Raw genomic sequence first — 19,180 nt, 5'->3', positions numbered from 1 at the left:
CCTGGCCTCCATTGCTGCCTAGACAGCTTACTAGTGAAAGTTTAACAGGAAGCGTGCCAGCTCACCTACCTCATAGGCATAGTAAGACATGCCCTGTATGATTCATACAGATTGTGTGTCAAGACAGTAAGGCATTTTTGTATATTATTTTTAAAACCATGAGCCACCTACTGGGTTAAGAAGTACTTAACAGCCAGGAGCAGATAAGAGGAAGCTGTCGTATTTACAGTTCTTCATTCTTCCCACTGAAAACTGAATTTTTCTTTATTCAATAAGGAGTTACTTATGTAGTGTGCGAAGCATCCTGTAGTATGCCATCCCACCCAAGGAAGGCTAAGGAGCAGCAGCTGACTTGGCAACTGCCCAGCCAAGATGGTTCTGATTTCAGAGTTCTGTTTTCCTCCAAGAAACTCTGGGATGTAAGGCCAAATGGAGAGGTTTTAAATGGTTGTGGGAGCCAGGCCAGCTGGGGACTGTTAACAACAATTCACACACACACACACACACACACACGCACACACGCACACACGCACACACACACACTGAGTGAGTCAGAGTCAGTGTGTGTCTGTGTCTGCCTGTCCGCCTCAGTGTGTCCAGGTCAGTATGTTTCTGTATGTCTATGTGTGTTTCTGTGTGTCTGTGTTTCTGTATTTTTAATTGGGTGGCCAACTGCTTTGTTGTTTTTTTGTATTTTTGGGTTTTTTTGGTTTTGTTGTTGTTGTTTTGTTTTGTTTACAAAGAGAATTCATTTGTATTGAAATACATTGCTTTCAGCCTGGTAAGGACTGAAAAAACACATAATTTAAATGGAATGGCATGTGGATGATGGAGAAACATCATGCAATGGGTAATTTGTAGCTCTAATAGTAACCAGGGAAGGTGGTAACTGAAATGAGATGAGCAGGCCAAGCATTGCATTGGGACTTTGGGCTGGTTCCTACTCAGGGGTGGATGCATTTATTCAAAGCATTAAATAAATAGTTCCTTCCTAGTGTTCGTGTTCTGCCACTACTTAACATTCAGAACTTGGTTATTTACTCATGTATGCATGTATATGGGTTGTTGGATGTTCTGGAGTTGGAGTTATAGACAGTTGTGAGATATCTGATGTGGATTCTGGGACTCAAACTTAGGATCTTTTTCAAGAACAGTATGTGCTTTTAACTTCGGAGCCATCTCTCCAGCCCTTATCTTTCTTTTTTCTTTTACTTTGGTAACATTTCTGTGTTTTTTCATTATTAATTAATTTACTTTACATCCCAGTCAAAACTTCTCCTCCCTCTTCTCCTCCTCCCCTGTCTTCTTCTCTACCCCAGCACCCCCTCCCTTTCTCCTCAGAGAAGAGGAGACCTCACATGGATATCAACCTACCTTGGTATATCAAGTTGTAGTAGTAATGGGCCCATCTCCTACTGAGGCTAGTCCAGTTAGGGGAAAAGTATACATAGGCAGGCAACAGAGCCAGAGACAGCCTCTGCTCCTGGTGTCAGCAGTCCCACAAAAGGAACAAGCTGTGCATCAGGTACAGATGTGTAGGGGTCTAGGTCCATCCCATGCATGCTCTCTGGTTGGTGGTTCTGTCTTTGTTAAACCCTATAGGTGCAGGTTAGTTGATTCTGTAGGTTTTCTTGTGGCCTTCTTGCCCTCTTTGACTCTTTGACTCTTTGACTCCTACCTTCCCCTCTTCCACAAGATTTCCTGAGCTCTGTGTAACGTTTGCTGTATGTCTCTGTATCTGTTTTTATTAGCTGCTGGGTGAAGCCTCTCAGAGGACAGTTATGTTAGGTTCCTGTCTGCAGGTATAGCCGAGTTTATTAATAGTGTCAGGGGTGGGCTCTCTCATGGCATGGCTCTCAAGTTGGGCCAGTCATTTGGTTGGCCGTTCTCTCACTTTCTGATACCTCTTTAGTCTTGTACAACTTAGAGGCAGGAAAAATTGTGGGTTGAAGGTTTTGTGGCTGGGTTGGTGTCCCCATCCCTCCACTGGAAGTCTTGCCTGGATACAGGTGACAGTTTCATGTTCCATATCCCCTATTGATAGGAGTCTGAACAAGGGTCACCCTCATAGATAACTGGTTTCCTAGATTTCTAGCTTGTTCCAGAGATACACCTCCCTACTGATTGCAGTCCTCTTTCTTGCCATCCTCTGCACACTCGATCCTTCTTGCTCTCCTTCCCACTCACTCTCCCTTCAGCTTCCCTCCCTCCATTCAACATGGATGCCTATTTTATTTCCCTTTCTCAATGTGATTCAAGCATCCTCCCTTGGGGCCTCCTTGGTACTTAGCATCTTTGGGTCTGTGGTTTGGAGCATTGCTAGCCTGTACTTTGTGGCTACTATCCATTATAAGTGAGTATATACCATGTTTGCCTTTCTGGGTCTGGGTTACCTCACACAAGATAGTCTTCTAAAAGTTCCATGCACTTGCCTGCAAATTTCATGATGTCTTTGTTTTTAATGGCTGAATAGTATTCCATTGTGTAAATGTACCGTATTTCTTTATCCATTCTTCGGTTGAGGGACATCTACATTGTTTCCAGATTCTGGATATTGTGAATAAAGCTGCTGTGAACAGAGTTTCCCACTTCTTCTCTCAGATTTAGTGTATCTAGATTTTTTTTTCCAAAGAGACTTCTTCTATTGTATTTTTTTATTTAAAGAACCAATATTTTATTTTTAAGTACTTTTATTTTACTACACATGTATAAGACAAACTACATACAGCAGGGAGAACCATGAGACAATCATGAGAATAATGAGTTCTATACATGTTACATTCATAGTGACTTGGCCATCTGCACTCGTCTCGTTTGAAGTAAGTGTTTTCCCTGTCTTGTTGGGTCTAAATTTCCGAATGAGATTAAATATCTGTCCTATCTCAACTCTAATAGCTTAACTTCTTTATCTTGATCTAAAACGATCTTGTCCCCTAACCAGCTAAACTTGGTTATAAAACTATACTATCTTGTCTTGGATGCCCCTCAGAATCTTGAGAAGGAATAAAACTAAAATTCCTGAGCAGTGTGAGTTAGCAGCTTCCAAAATGTACAAATTGACTTAAGACAGTTTACTTGGCAGAGCGGCCGTCGACTCTGCCTGCATCTAAGTTGCCCATCTTTAGGCAGATTCTGTTTGTGGCAGGAACTAGGACATTTTGCCCAGTGGCTATTTTGCCACCTTTGAAGCCATGTCCATAAGGAGGCTCCTTGATGCTCATCATCTTCTTTGAGGTTGGCTGGGTGTTGTCAGGAGTTAACTTGTCTTGTTGTCGAAGAAACTTAGGATTGTGAGAACAACTTTAAATGCCATATTCTGTGTGTCTCTGAGGCTTTTGAAGACCTTATTCAAGTATTTTACCTCATATATTGATAGAGTCATATCTATCTGTTAGACTTAGGACATACATTCTTGTGTTAAAATCTGCCAAGTATTTGACATGCCCATGTTTTGTATCAATATACTAAATTTTATAGCAATGACTTAGACATAACCTTCATAAGTAACAATTAAGGCCTTGAGTTAAGGAGTAGGTTCAACCATCTAGCTTTTGTTCTATCCTCCCTCTATGTTCCTAAATCTCCCTTTCTTTCTTTTTGGCTCCCATCTCCTCGCCTACTTATGCAAGATAAAGGCAAAGAGAGATGTTCCTGTGTTTCCCCTAATTTTTCCTCTGTATAAGACCTATAATGGGATGCCACCACCAAACGCATTAAGAAAATGCTTTACAGCCAGATCTTATGGAGGCATTTTCTCAGTTGAGGTTCCCTCTTTTCACATAACTCTAGTTTGTATGTCAGGTTGACATAAGAATAACCAGCACAATGAGCAATATTTGTGCTTTTTTTTTTCCTGGCTTTTCCGTACATTGTTAATTTTGATTAGCCCTTCCCTCAGCCTTTACTTGTCCCTCCATCTTTTCACGCCCATCCATGTAAATCGCTGTACCTCCAGTATGCCCCATTTTGTACCAATGCATTCTACTACTCTACATCCACTCCTCAGGAAGTCCTTTCTCCCTTGTGGTGGGCCACTGTCTGGTGGTCTCCAGACACTTATTTCCATATACGTGCACGTATATACAAGGTAGAAGGTTGATCCATAGATTAAAGAGAATGTGTGACGTTAGTTTTTCCAAGCCTGAATTACTTTGCTTAACGGACTTTCCAGTTCCATCCATTTCCCCACACATTTCATTTTATTTTACAGCTGAATAAAATTCTATTATGTATCTATACACATTTTCATTTTTCATTGATCAGTTGATAGACATTTAAGCAGAATGAATTTCCTTAATATTGTGAATAGAACAATAATAAACATTGACTTCATCGACTTCCGAATATAACTGTGGATATTGAAGAGCTAGCCTGCCGTCATATTAGGCTTAAAAGTCATCTTGTATTAAATGCAAACTAGGTTCATTCCTATTTATGGTTAAACTTCTGCTTCTTATGGACTGGGCTATGCCCCACCTGTACTTAACTATGAATGATTCTATAATGCCTTTTCCAGGAATTGCAATCATGTCTTTGTTTTAAAATAATTATAACCAGCTTACAACCTTTGTTTCAAAATGTAACATGACCACCTATAGGTCATGTTTGTTCTTTCCTATGTCCACCTTGCAACCAACCATGCCTTTGTTTCAGGAGGTTGTAGGACTAACTTGGTATGATGTTCTACTCCTGCAATCCCGCCTCTTTTGCCCACCAAATCCCCCATTTGGAAACTCCCTACTCCTGAGCTATAAAAAGCCTTGTCTTCCTCACATCCAGTGCTCACCTTTTGAACCCCAAGGCAGCCTGTATACATGAGTAAGAAAGCTTTTTTTAAAATTAATTGCTTTCTTTAATTAATTTGGGCATGATTATTTGAGTAAGTAGCATCTCTCTTCCCATCTTTGGAGTTAACAGTGTATGTCCAGAAGTGGTATAGCTGGGTTATATAGAGGGGCAAAAAGAATTGGGGATATAGTCTAGTGATAGAGAGCTTGCCTGCTGTGCCCTAGGTTTAGTTTCATTGCGTGTGTCTATATATTTTTAGTGGGGCCATGAGAAAGTTCTCATTTTAGTTCTTTTCAGAAATATCCATCTTGATTTTTCATATAGTGGCTACACCAGTTTATACTCTTCTCATTAGGAGCGAATGAGGAGGCCTCTTTCTCACATATATCCATAATTTTTTGTCTGTTGAAGCCATACTGACTGGGGTAAGATAGAATCTCAAAGTAACTTTAATTTGCATTTCTCTAGTGGCTAATTATATTGAATTAAAAATAATTTTATTAATTCTTCCAGAATTTTATATAATGAATTCCTTCCCCCTCAGCAGATCCGTCTTTCTACCTTCACCTTGATACACTTCCAACTTCAAGTTTTCTTCCTTTTTAAAAATTTTGTTTAAACACATCAAGTCTAGTTTTTGTTGTCCAAGTACTCTTTTAAAAAAATATTGAATGTTGAGTCTTCAAAATAATTTATTTAATTTTATTTTATGTGCATTGGTGCAAGGGTGTCAGGTCCCTTGGAATTGGAGTTACAGATAGTTGTGAGCTACCATGTGGGCTGGGAATTGAACCAGGTCCTTTGGAAGAACAGACAGTGCTCTTAGCAACCGAGCCATTTCTTCAGCCCCTGTCCAACTACTTTTGTGAGTGGGGCGTGCCCTGGAGTGTGTTCTACCTACCAGGGATCACAGCATTAAGTAAACTAGACTATCTCTCTCCCAGCAGCTATTCATTGGAGCACTGGTGCCAACAGCTCTTCACATAATAGTGAGATTTCGTGTACACACATTTCTCTATGTATAAAGATTTCAGACTAAAATTTTTTATTTGGCCTGAGCTTGACAAGTCTTATTCATGCTGTGACAGTTGCTGAGTTCATATGTACGACTGCCTTGTTGTGTCAGAAAAACACCATTCCCTTTGTGTTATCCATCACCCCTTCCTCCTTACTGTCTTTGTCACCATGTTTCCTTGGAGATCCTTGAGCCTTGTAGGGGAGGGAATAGGTACTTCCATTTGGTGCTGAGCACTTTACTGTCTTTTACCCTCTTCACATTGGCTGGCTGAGAGCCTCTATATTTATTACCATCTCCTGTAAGAAGAATCTTTAATGGTAAAGGTTGAAAGATGAGCTGATCTATGGGTATAGCAATATTTCTTTAAGAGTTGTCCAGTTAGTAAAATAATATCATTGAGTTTTCACCTAGGGCATATGACTTACATAGCCATAGATTCTTTGCTCCATAAACATTGCCAGTTACATGTGCTATCTTATAGAGTAGGCCTTAGGTCTAATCAGAATGTGGCTGATTATTTCCATAATAATAGTACCACTGTTGGAGTAGTATGCATATCTTGTCAGGCTAGTCACTATTGTAGATTATCAGGGTTCATAGCTAGGTGAGAATGATGATTACGTTTCTTCTCGACTAGTATGAATAGCACCTTCCAGCACTTCAAAACCTAGACAGTAGGGTTGAAGCTTCCAGGTGAGTACTACCATGATTTCCCCATGTTCTGTGAGTCCAGTTGATGTGGTGTCTCCACATATCTTACTGTGAAGTTTCCTGAAAAACAGTTTCCTGAAAGTGTTTTCAATTCTAAGAGTCTTCTGGTGGAATCTTTAGGGTCTCTTATTTATAGAATCATGTCATCTGCAAATAACAACACTTAGTCTTTTTTCCTTTCCTATTTATAATCCTTTTATTTGCTTATCTTATTGCTTTGGCTAATACTTCAAGTACTATATTGAGCATGAGTGTAGAGAGTAGAAAGCCTTGTCTTGTTCCTGTTCTTAGTAAAAATACTTTGACTTGTTCTCAATTTATTGTAATGTTGACTATAGATTTGTCATAACCTCTATTATTGGTAGTCACTGAAGAAAAACCAGTTTCACCTTTTTGAGCCAAATTTGAAGCAACCTTATTTATACCGACCAAGATGGACTTTGGTCAGGACAACTCCCTGGAATTCCCACCTGAGTGGCCTTGAGATACTTTGCAGGCACTTACAAGGACAAACCCATAGGCCATTGTACTTTACCATGAGGCTTTGTTTTTATTTAAAGAACTACAACTCCCAGCATTCCAGGAAGTTACCTCATCCTTGGGCGGGCAGGACTTATAGGTTAATTTGGGGTGTTACATTATAGTGAGATATTTTCCTTCCACTCCTAGTTTGTAAATTTTTATGATAGAAAAATGTTGGATTTCATCAAAGGCCTTTTTTAATTTATCAAGATGATCATGTGATTTTTGTCCTTGAATCTACTTAATTACATTTATTTAACATATAATTTATGATATGTTACATTCATTAATTTATGTATATTGTGCCATTTCATTTCTTGAATGAAGTCAATGTGATCATGATAAATGATCTTTTTGATGTATAATTTTTATTACTTGAGAATATACATGCAAATAGTAGTTTTTATTAAATCTACCTTTCATTCTGCCCCCCCCTCAATTCCTTCCCACACCCCATCACTATTCTTTCCCAATTTCATGTGCTTTTTTTTTGAAAACCCACTGAGTTCTTTTAATGCTGCCATTATGTGCATGGGTATAGGGCCATCTACTGTAGCATGGGTAGCCTCTCAGGGCATATATTCCTAAACAAAACTGATTCTCCATTTCACATCAACCATTACATCAGCTAGGAGTGGAACATAGTAACTCCTCTCTGTGTCCCTGTTGGGAGTTTGTGTGACTTGACTTGTGCAAGTCTTCTGCATGCAGTCAGAGTGGCTATTAGTGCATGCCAGCAGCAGGCCCTATCATATATGGTATATTACTTAGGGTTTTCTAGAGGAACAGAACTCCTGGAATGAATCTGTGTATCATCTGTCCTGCCCATCCATCCATCCATCCATCCATCCATCCATCCAGCTAAAGGGGATTTATTATACTGGCTTCTAGGCTGTGGTCCAGCCAGCTCAACAACAGCCGTCTATCAACAGAAAGGCCAAGAATACAGTAGTTTTTTCAGTCCATGAAGCTGGATGTCTCAACTGGTATTTTAACATTTACCAGAATCCCAAAGAAGCAGGCTGTAATGCCAGGAAGGAGTGGACTTGCTATTGAGAGTGAGAGCAATCAGATAAAAAGAGCAAGCTTCCTTCTTTCATGTCCTTTATATAGGCTGCCAGCGGAAGGTGTGGCCAGATTAAAAAGGCAGATCTTCTCACTTCAAAGATCTGGATTAGAAGTGGGTCTTCCCACTTCAAATCATTTAATTTAATCATCATCATCATCATCATCATCCCTCATAGGTGTGCCCAGCCAGGCAGGTTTGGTTTTAGTTAGTCCAGATGCACTCAAGTTGACAACCAAGAAGGGCTGTCACATCTGGAAAACACCATGTTGCTGCAGACCTCCACTACCCCTGGCTTTTACATTCTTTCTGCTCACTCTCCCATGACAATCCCTAAGCCTTGGGAGGAAGAGTATGATATAGATGTCCAGTTTATACTGAGCACTACTCAGCCTCTTGTTCTCTGTACATTGATTAGGTGTGATCTTTGTGTTAATTACCATCTATTGCAAAAAGAAGCTTTTCTGATGACGGTTTAGAGATGCATAGTCTATGGGTATTTAGTGCTTGGGCAGTAGTTTAGTACTAAGTCCACTTAGCGAAAAGTAGGTAGTGATTCTCCCCTAGGGCCTATGATCTACCCACTTACATTTTTTGGAGGGGCAGTTAGGGTGCCAGGTTTGGGTTTCTGTTTGTGGACTAGGCCTTTTGAAGGTCCAATTCTTCTTTGAAAGTCCAGTAGAATTCAGCAGTGAAACCAGGTGTGTGTGTGTGTGTGTGTGTGTGTGTGTGTGTGTGTGTGTGTGTGTGATCAATCTCATTGTTTGTTACAGATCTGTTTAAATTCTTTATCTTACAAATCATTGCGTGGTGGCACATGACTTTAATCCCAGCACCAGGGGACAGAGGTGGGTAGAGTTTGAGGACATCCAAGGCTACACAGTGAAACCCTATCACACACAAAAAAGAAACAACAACAACAACAAGTTCTTTATCTCACATTGGTTTAACTTTGGTTGGTTCTGTGCATCCAGAAATTCATTCATTTTACCTTTTCTGGGTTAGTGATATATAAGTTTTAAAGGAATGTAATTTTCTGAATTTCTTTTTTTAAAGATTTATTTATTATGTATACAGTGTTTTGCTTGTATGTATGTCTGCATATCAGAAGAGGGTACCAAATCTCATTATGGATGGTTATGAGCCTCCATGTGGTTGCTGGGAATTGAACTCAGGAGCAGGCAGTGCTCTTAACCTCTGAGCCATCTCTCCTGCCCAATTCTCTGAATTTCATTGGTAATTATTGTAATGTCTCCCTTTTTACCTCCAGTTTTATTAACTTAGTTCCATTTTTTTCCTTTTGCTTAAGAGCTTGACAATCTTCTTAGTCTTTTGAAAGAACCAATTCTTAATTTCATTGATTCTTTGTGTTGTTTTCTTTAATTTCTACCCTGGTCTCAATTGTGTTTTGTATCTACTGTTTTTAAGATTGGCTTGTACTTGTTTTTCCAAGGCCATAGGCGGTATCAGTAAGTTACTTATTTTAGACATCTATGCTTTCTTTTAATGTGGATACTTACAGGTATAAGCTTACTTTTAAAAAGTGCTTTCCTGAAGCCAGACAGGGTAGTGCATGCTGGTAATCCCAGCACTCATGGAGGCAGAAGTCAGCAGATCTTTGTGAGTTTGAGGCCAGTCTGCTTTACAAAGGGAGTCCAGGACAGCCAAGGCGGCACAGAGAAACCCTGTTTTGAAATACCCCAACATAGCTCCCCAAAAAGTGCTTTCCTTACATTCCATAGGATTTGGTATCTTCATTTTTATTTAAGTATAGGAATTTTTTGTTTCTTTAGTATCTATTCAGCATTGAACGAACAATAATAACTTTTTTAATCTCTATGAATTTTTTGCATTTATTTTTTTATTAAATTAAAAAATTTTTACATATACATTTATATTATTACACATATACAATAAACTACCTATAGCAAAAAGAATCATACCACAATCAAGAATTATGTAAATGTTACATTCATAGTGTTTTGGCTATTTGTATTTGACAGCCTTGAAGAAAACATCTTTCCTATCTTGGTGCATCTAAAATTCTGAATATAAATCAATATCTATCATATCTCGTCATTATCAACTTAAAACATCTATCTAGACCTAAAAACATCTTAACCCCTGAACAACTAAGCTTAATTGTAAAACTAAACTATCTATCTGGTCTTCTACCCCATCAGAGACTTGAGAAGGAATAAAGCTGATTACCTGAGTAGACCGGGAGTCCAGGTTAGGTGACTATTCAGGTAGCAAATTGTCTCTGTCATCTTCTCATTTGGAATTTTGGTATTTCTAAAACAGTTTTTCTTGATGTTGGGTTCTAGCTGTTCTGTTGTTCTCTGATAGAATATAGGAAGGTTATTTAGTTTTCCTGGTTTTGGTGAAACTTGCTTTGTTTCCTGTCACATTATTTGTTTTAGAGAATGCTCAGTAGGTAAGATATTTTGTTGTTGTTGTGTTTGTTTTTGAGGTTGTATTTTAATTACAGCATTTCTCCCTTCTTCATTCTCTAGACCCTTGCATGCATTTCTCCTCACTCTGCTCTCTTCATTAATCACTATTTATGCATAATGTATTTGTATATACGTATATTCACAAATATGATCTGTTACTTTTATACAATGTTCTGTGTATATTTGCAGGTCTGACTGGCTCTGGACAGCCAATTGATAAGCTCTTACCTGCAGGCAGGAGGACACCTCTCCCACTTAAAGCTTCACTCAGTTGCCTGTAGTTCTTTGTGCAGGCTTGAGGCTTTGCGGCTTTTCTCTGTGAAGGTTGGCATGTGTGTTAGTATCCTTGTTCAGCTCACATTTGAGTGATCATTCTGCTGACACTTCAGAGTGTAGGTTCTGATGTTACTAGGAGACAGCATCTCTCAAGAAAGACCCTGATCCTCTGGCATTCACAATTTTTCCGTCCCCTGCTCTGGGCCTTTGACGGGGGAGTGTTTTGTAGATGCACCCATTGGGACTGGGCTTCACAACTTTGCACACTGAGTGCTTGTGGTGTCCAGCTGCTGCAAAGAGAGGTAAGTCTCCTTCATAAGGGTGAGACTGTGCTTATCTGAAGGGATAAGGACTAATGCTTATAGATTTTTGCTAGAGATTATGCTGGTTTAGTAGCTATTACTCTAGTGACTGTGCCTTTACATGTGACAGAGCATTTCTCTCTTGCAGTTCTCAATATGGAGGGGGAAAAGGAAGGGTAAAATTATGTGATCATATAATCTCAACAAAATAAAAGAAACAGCTGGGCATGGTGGCACATACCATTAACCCTGGCACTTGGGAGGTAGAGGTAGGCGGATTGCTGTGATTTCAAGGCTAGCCTGGTCTACAAAGTAAGTCCAGGACCGCCAAGGCTAACACAGAGAGACCCTGTCTTGCGGGGGGGGGGGGCGGGGGGGGGGGCGGGGTGGGTATCAGCCACTCAGAGAAGGAATAGGCAGGCTACCAAGATGAGACTTGACAGGCTATGACCATATAGTGACCTAGGGGAGGGGAATAGGGTGAAAAAGAGAGGGAGGGAGGATACAAGTAAGGGGATAACAATTGAGATATAATCTGAATAAATCAAGTAAATTAAAAAAATAATATGGTATAGGAAGAGTTTTTCATTTGTTTTTGTTTGTTTTTCAAGACGGTTGAAAAGTCTGTGTAGACTATCCTGGACTTGATTTTTAGACTAGGCTGTCCTCAAACTCACAGAGATCCATCTGCCCCTGCCTCCCTAAGTGCTGGGATTATAAGCATATACCACCATGCCTGGCTTGGAGTTTCATTTTTGTATTTGGTTTTCTGTAGTCTCCTCTTATTGAAAATGCAGTCTTCTCCCATGGATTTGGAAACATTTATTCTATGATTATTTTGAAAATATTTTCTGTACCTTTCACATGAAGTTTATTTTCTTTTGTGCTCTAATTTTTGGATTTGGTCTTTTTATAGTGTTGCAAAGCTCCGACATATTCATGTTTTATTTCTGTTTGTTTTTAAATATTTCATTGTGCTTGATTGAACATACCAATTTGCCTTCTGTATCTCGAAGCACTAATGTTCTGCTTTTCTGTGGTCTGTTCCTGTTGGTAAGCTTTTTCACTGATTTTTTTTTTTTAAATCCGAATTATCAAAATTTTTATTTTAGCATAATTTCAGTTTAGTTTTTCTTCTTTGAGTTCCATTTCCAGTATCCTGCATTGCCTTCATTTTATTTAGCTGCTTATGTTCCACTTAGGCCACTCTCACTGGTAGCCATCACTCTGGGTTTGCTGTGTTCAGGGCGGGACAGAGCCTGTTTTTTCATAGTGCTTATACTTTAGCGCTGGGACATAAGCAGGAGTTCAATTATTGACTAAAAATGTAAATTTATTTAGATTGTATTTATTCAGTCAGGTGTTTGCAGTGTGTGTGAGGGTTGTAGTCGGATGGAGATGTCATCGTCCTCTGTTAGATTGGTTCTTAGAACACCAGGTTGCCTTCCTCCTCTTCTCCTTTGAGCATAATACTGTGTGCAACAGTGACAATTCAGGGAGTAGACCACTAACTGTTGTGTTCTGTCTGGATTTCTTGGCCTCCTTTCCCTTGGCTTGGAATGGTGTCTTGCTGTTTAGGAATGTTCTTAGCAGTGGGGAGTCCTTGCTATAGTTTAACTATAAATTAAGACAATAGATAACTGAGAGGACAGCAGTGTGATGTTCTCTGTCTCTCTCTGTCTCTGTCTCTGTCTCTGTCTCTGTCTCTCTCTCTCTCTCTCTCTCTCTCTTCCTCTCTCTCTCTCTTCTTCTCTCTCTCCTCTCTCTTCCTCTCTCTCTCTCTCTCTCTTCCTCTCTCTCTCTCTCTCTCTCTCTCTCTCTCTCTCTCCTCTCTCCTCTCTCCTCTCTCCTCTCTCTCTGTGTCTGTCTGTCTGTTTGTCTTTGTCTTTGAGACAAACATATTTGCTAGTTTTTTTTTTTTTAACAAATTTATTACTTTGGCATTAAAAAATTGGATGGAGAAGTAGTTGGGGAATGTTGTCAGTTACAGTGTTGTTTTGTTGGTTTTGATAACTTTTTAATGTATAAAAATTTACCCTAAGTTTATGTGCCCATTGTGAGTAAGTAGGTGGTTTTTCTTGTACCTTCATAAGAATTGGCTGGATAGTCATGAAACCAGGAACATTTAAAAACATCAGATGATATTTATTCCATAATAAATCCTTCTTCTGACAGACAGTTGAAAATATATGACAAGAAAACACTACCATAGATTTCAGTTGATTAAACTATCTTAATCTGAGTAGAGAGGATTATCAGGGTAATCAGAAATTGTAGGAATTTTTTTTCACAAAAGAGATATTATTTTTCCCCTTCACATTTGTTAGCAGAATGACTTATCTCATAGATTGGTGTTTTCAAACTGTATCATGTCATATAAGTGAATTATAAAGTTGGTGAGTCACAAGCAGCACCTTTGATGCAGTGAATAGCTGGTGAAGAGCTCTAAAGAAGGTTAATACATTGAAAATGAAAGGGTAGATGCTATTTTGTGAAATTTTAGTTATAAATTATGTACACTAATTGATATTATGTGGAATTTGTTGTTATTTTGTTTTGGGGTTTTTGTTATTGTTTTTTGCCTTTTGGCTGGCTTTTGGTTTTTAGCTATTAGTTATGGTTTAAAAAATTCAAAGTTTTGATATAGTTGTTTCGTACAGCTATGTAGTGCTACTTTTGTAACATATTCTGTTATATAATATATAATGTACAGTCATTATTCATTCATCCACCTGCACTGAGAATCATTGTGAACAGCTTATGTCTATCAAAATGTACTAGAGACTAATTTCCTAGTGCTAAAATTTCTAGGTCGTGTGTGTGTGTGTGTGTGTGTGTGTGTGTGTGTGTGTGTGTGTGTGTGTGTATGTATGTATGTTTTGGAGACAGGGTTTCTCTATGTAGCCCTTGCTGTCTTAGACTCACTTTGTAGACCACTCTGGCCTCGAATTCACAACAGTCGGCCTGCCTCTGCTTCTTCAAATGTAATTTTTCTAAAATGTCAATCACTATGTCTTAGTTCCATATTTGTTCATTTGCCTACTTGCTGAATGTATTGTAACACCCAAATCAGTATTTTTAGTACCTTTACTGTCATGTGATTTTTTTTTTCTTAGATATCAACAGTAGGAAGAGATATTTGATAGTGTACATATTCTGAACACATGCAAATTAAAGAAGTCAATCAGTTAGAGACAGAAGGCCAAGAAAAGGCGGTGTGGCAAGGGGCAGTGAGAACAGAGTATATAAATGACATGATAAAACCACTATTTTGTATGATAACATAAACTATATACTAAAAATTAAAGAAAAATGTACATCCCAAGCAGAGTACTACAGTTCTGCTAGCACTCTGCAGTCAAGGAGGTGGCGGTGTCCTCCAGGGTGAATGCTCCTGCTGGAAACGTACTCTATAAAGCACATGACACATGTTCTGCCCTGAACACGAGTCCTGCATTGCATTGCACGATAAAACATCTTTTCATGCATTTTACAGCTGTCCTTTACAGTGTCCTTTACAGTGTCCTTTACATAGTCCTTATGCTTTTCTTTCTAAAATTGTCTTTTTATTGATTTGTAATGGATCTTTACATAGTGGGAAAGTAGCTCTTTGTTGTATGAATTGCAAATATTTCTTCAAAATCATCATTTTAATATATCCATATTTACACACACATGTATTTTATTGTATTTACATTAATTTGGGGATCTTATGGCCATTGAATTGTGCCATAGTTTTTAAAGCTTTCTTTATGGAGTACTTAAAGCTTTGACTGAAAATGCCTTTAAAAACTTAGAATCTGGAAGGTTGCACTTGAAGGTGGTGGCGGCCTGAAGGAAAATGGCTCCCAAAGGCTCCTAGGGAGCTGCACTATTTACTTCAAAGGATTGGGGTATGTTAGAGGAAGTGTGTCAGTGGGGGTGGCTTGGAGGTCTCCAGTGCCCTAGCCAGGCCCAGGATCTCTCTTCCCTGCTGCTGTGGCTCCAACTGTAGAACACCCAGCTACTTCTTCAGCACCATGTCTGCCTGTGCTTGCCTTGCCTCCCATCATGACAGTAGTAGACTAACCCTCTGGACCTGTAAGCCAGCCCCACTTAAATGTTTTTCTGTATAATGGTTTCCATGGTTATGGTGTCTCTTAACAGCAATAGAAACTCTGTGTGTATTTTTATATGTGTGGATTCTTGTTTGTAACATTTTACTTAGATATGATTTTATATGTAGGAAAAAGCTTTAACACTGGTCCCATGGAGTCATCTCTCAGAAGCACTATTGTTGCCTTTTAAAATTATTTTTGTATCCTCGCTTATCTGTCCCTTCCTCTACGTACACTTTCCCCAAGTATTTCAGAGGAGACTTAAACTCCTTTACTCCAACACATCAGTGTGTATTTCTGAAGACAAGAACATTCTTCTAAACAACTTATTTTTACATGCCAGCATTTGTCTTAATAGTGTCCACATAATATTCCCTTGTCACCCATCCAGAATACAATCCTAGATGGCATCCTGCGTTTAGTGTCCCTTTCAACATTTCTCTCAGCTTCTCTTGTGAGAAGTTGACTTTGACAAATCTGAAGCGTTTAGAGGAGTTAGTGAGTGGAGAGTGTTGCTATGTGAAGCTGTTCAGTACTCCCACTCAGACTTGGTTCCACATTTTACGTGATGTACTTCAGGGATTATCTTATAAGTTGCATGGTCAACATTTTACAGTTTTGTTTGCACGTTAGTTGTTGAAATTGGCATTTTTACTTAGTTAAGTTAGAGCTCATAAGATTTATTCCACAACGAATTTTCAATTTTTTCACTTTATTTTTAATAAACTTATAAAGAGATATATTGAGACTGCAAATATCATGCCATTTAAGCCTTCACCCACTAGTTCTAGCAAACATGATTTTCAAACTCCTAGTAAGCATATTCTTTGACAATTTATACATACATATATAATGCATTCTGATTATTCCTTCCCCATACCCTTTCTTTTTCCCCTCCCATCCCTACCACCACCATTCTTTTCTTCTCTGAAAGTCTCCTTCCCAGATTTATATCTTACTTTCTTTTGTTTTGTGACCTGTTGAGTTTAACTAGAGCCCCCTGTGTGACGTCAGTTTGGAACAATTCATTGGAACTTGGCTGGATCACTGGTGGGTAGACAACTAAAGTCAATTTCTTCCCTCACCTAGAAGCTGACAGTAGCTAGTACTTCAACAGAGGGAGGATGGCCTAGTCCTCCTGAGACCGTCCCCTATCCACACCGACTTCTGACAGTTTTTGTGTAGACCCAGTTCAGGCAAACACAGCTAGTATGAGTTCATGGTCATAATTTTTGTTTGTTTGTTTGTTTTGATTTTCTCCCTTTTATTAAACATTGATTCTCATACAATATAATCTGAATACAGTTTCCCTCCCTCTACTGCTCTCAGTTCCTTAACCACTTCCTTTCTCATCCACTCCACTCTTTCTGTCTCTCGTTGGAAAAGAATAAGCTTCTAAGAGATAACAAAACATAACAAAATAAAGTATAATAAGATAAAACAAAAACATCATTTCAAAGCTGAGCAAGCCAAACCAACAGGAAAATAAAAGCACCAAGAGATGGCTCAAGATGACATTCTCAGACTCACTCATTAACACTGTCAGAAGTACCATAAAAGCACTAAGTTAAAAGCTGTAGTATATATGCAGAGGACCTGGTGCAGACCATGTAGGCCCTGTGATTGCTGCTTCAGTCTCTTGAGAGTTTGTATGAGATATGCTCATTTGTTTTTGCCGGCCTTACTCTCTTGCTGTCCTCCCTTCTACCTTTTCTTCTGTAGAGTGTCATGACCTCTGAGGGGAGGGATTTGGTGGACACATCTTGTTTAGAACTGTGCATTCCAGGATATTTCGTTCTCTGTACTTTCTGGCTGTGGGTCTCTGTATTTGTTCCATCTGCTACAGGAACTGTTCCATCAGTCTCTGATGATGACTGGGTAAGACACTGATCATGATTATAATTACTATGCTTGCTTGAAGATGGCACTTTGCAGCCTTTCTCCATGTCCTCTCTTCTTTCCACCTCTTCTACATTCTTCCGCAAGCCTCAGGAGGATGGTACAATGTCTTCTTTAGGAGTGTTTTTTACATACTATTTATTATTACTGTGTATGTACATAGTGTGGGTGACATGTAGGTGTCCCAGAGTGCATATCCAGGGAAGGTTGACAACTCTGGAGAATCAATTCTTTCCTTCCACTGTGAATTTCAGGTTTTGAATCATACAATCAGGCTTAAGTGACAAACAGTCAATAGATGCCTTCTGTGTTTATTTGTTGACTCTGCTGCCAGAAATAAAGAGCTATATCCTCTCTTATTTTTTTCACTTGTTTCCATCTTTGCTTCTTAATTTGCTCAGTGGTTATAATTCATCACTGTCACCTGTCACTTTCTTGAGAGCAAATTTGGCCAGTTAGAGACCTTCAAGTCAATCATGGGGTCTTTTTGATAAGTGCCTCTCATTCTTGAAGCATTTCCTTCCTGTCTGTGGCAAGCTAGTGTAGATTCATTGCTATTTTGTCTGCCCTGACTGTATGTAATGTCTTAAGTAAAGACTTAAGTCATGTATGCATATGTATATGTTGAAAGAAACTATACTGTGGAATATTGCATTTACTAAATCACTGTGTACTGTATTATGAATGTGTATGTGTTTAATCTTCTAAGTTCAAATGTGAGCATTTATTCTACATGTAATAATCATAAGTTCTGACAAGAAAGAAATACATTTTTCATTTCACAGTAAATGGCATTACAGTTTTGAGTACTAAATCATCTTGACATTTATGAAGGAGCAAATGGAAAGTAGGGAATGAGTGTTAAATATAAAGCTATCTTTAACTGTTCTATTAAAAAGGCAAAGATTTATTTTCCATCTGTGTATGTGAATGTGCCTATTTGTGTTCTTGTTCGCACAGTGGAATTTCTGTGGAGCCACACTACAGAGAGCATGTGCGTGGGATATATGTCAGCCCAGGATGGGAAAGCCAAGGTAAGTGTGAGGTGGGGTCGTGGGGATGGGGTCATAACCTGAAAGCCCTGTAGCCAGTATATAAGCTTTGAACCCATCTGTTGAAACAGACGACTTTTCTACCTCTCAAGTAGTAACCAGTGAGCTTCATTCAAAGCACAATTAATAGTGCCAAAGAAAATCAGCAGATGGTAAAAATGCTCTTCTTGGTGGAACAAAGTGAGTTAGCAAACCCCTTCTTTCATTTGGTCCCCTTTTGCCTAGTATGAATACTTGAAAAGAGGAAACTCAGGATTTGTAAGAGAAAATGAGAATAAAGCTGACAAGCTAACCAAGATGGATGCATCCTCAAGGGAGGTAGAAAAGGATAAAGGAAACTAAGACAATTTAAAATTAGCTTCTGGGATGTATCTCTACATCTTTCATAACAGAAATGGCTGAGATGCTTGTGGACCACCATCCAGCTCTCTTACCATCTCTTGTGCCTTGTTCTCTGGCTACATGGGCTTGGCCTCTGTGTGCAGCGTGAGTTGCCACAGCAGTCATACAGTCATCCAAGCATCCGCTCTTGAGTTGCAGGTCTCCTTGAACTTACAGTGCTTGATTTTGAGACTTAAAAACAGGATTTGTGGATTTAATATTCACTTCATGTTCCTGTTCATAAATTTTTTAGGAACAGCTGTGGTAAATGACATTTACTTGGCATTAAGGCACCCCAGATTCAGAGTTATGAAGTTGGGCAGCCTTTTTTTTTTTTTTTTTTAAAGACAAGTATCTGTTTTACGTATTTGGAGCAGCAAGTAAAGAAACTTCTGATATATGTTCTCTAATTGTCATTAAGTAGCTTTAAAAAGAGAGTAAGTTAACTAGAGAGTAGTGGTACATCATGATGGTATTTTGAACAACAGCAAACGATGTATTTGACAATGGTCACCTAAGATTGCATTGCCTAATGAAATCACACATGTGATGCTCACTCAGATAAAATGATCTAGCGACAGTTTTCTCAGGATTAATTTTCATTATTAAATA

The 19,180-nt window shown here is 38.9% G+C and overlaps 1 protein-coding gene across 12 annotated transcripts in view; it reads left to right on the top strand.

The window, feature by feature from the left end:
- Tasp1 (taspase 1) overlaps positions 1 to 19,180 on the top strand; it is a 234,226-nt gene that overhangs the window by 189,132 nt on the left and 25,914 nt on the right. For all 12 annotated transcript variants that reach the window (XR_007830524.1, XM_051144739.1, XM_051144735.1 and 9 more), the window contains one exon: positions 18,096 to 18,169. Coding sequence is in view for 11 of the 12 variants with exons in the window: in XM_051144739.1 (XP_051000696.1) it covers positions 18,096 to 18,169 (74 nt within the window). In the remaining variant the exon portion in view is untranslated. Of the gene's footprint in view, positions 1 to 18,095; positions 18,170 to 19,180 lie in introns of those variants that run through there.

This window comes from Acomys russatus, chromosome 4 (genome assembly GCF_903995435.1).
Source record: "Acomys russatus chromosome 4, mAcoRus1.1, whole genome shotgun sequence".
NCBI lineage: Eukaryota > Metazoa > Chordata > Mammalia > Rodentia > Muridae > Acomys > Acomys russatus.
The sequence above is the reverse complement of the archived record's forward strand: the minus strand, read 5'-3'. Positions and strand labels throughout refer to the sequence as shown.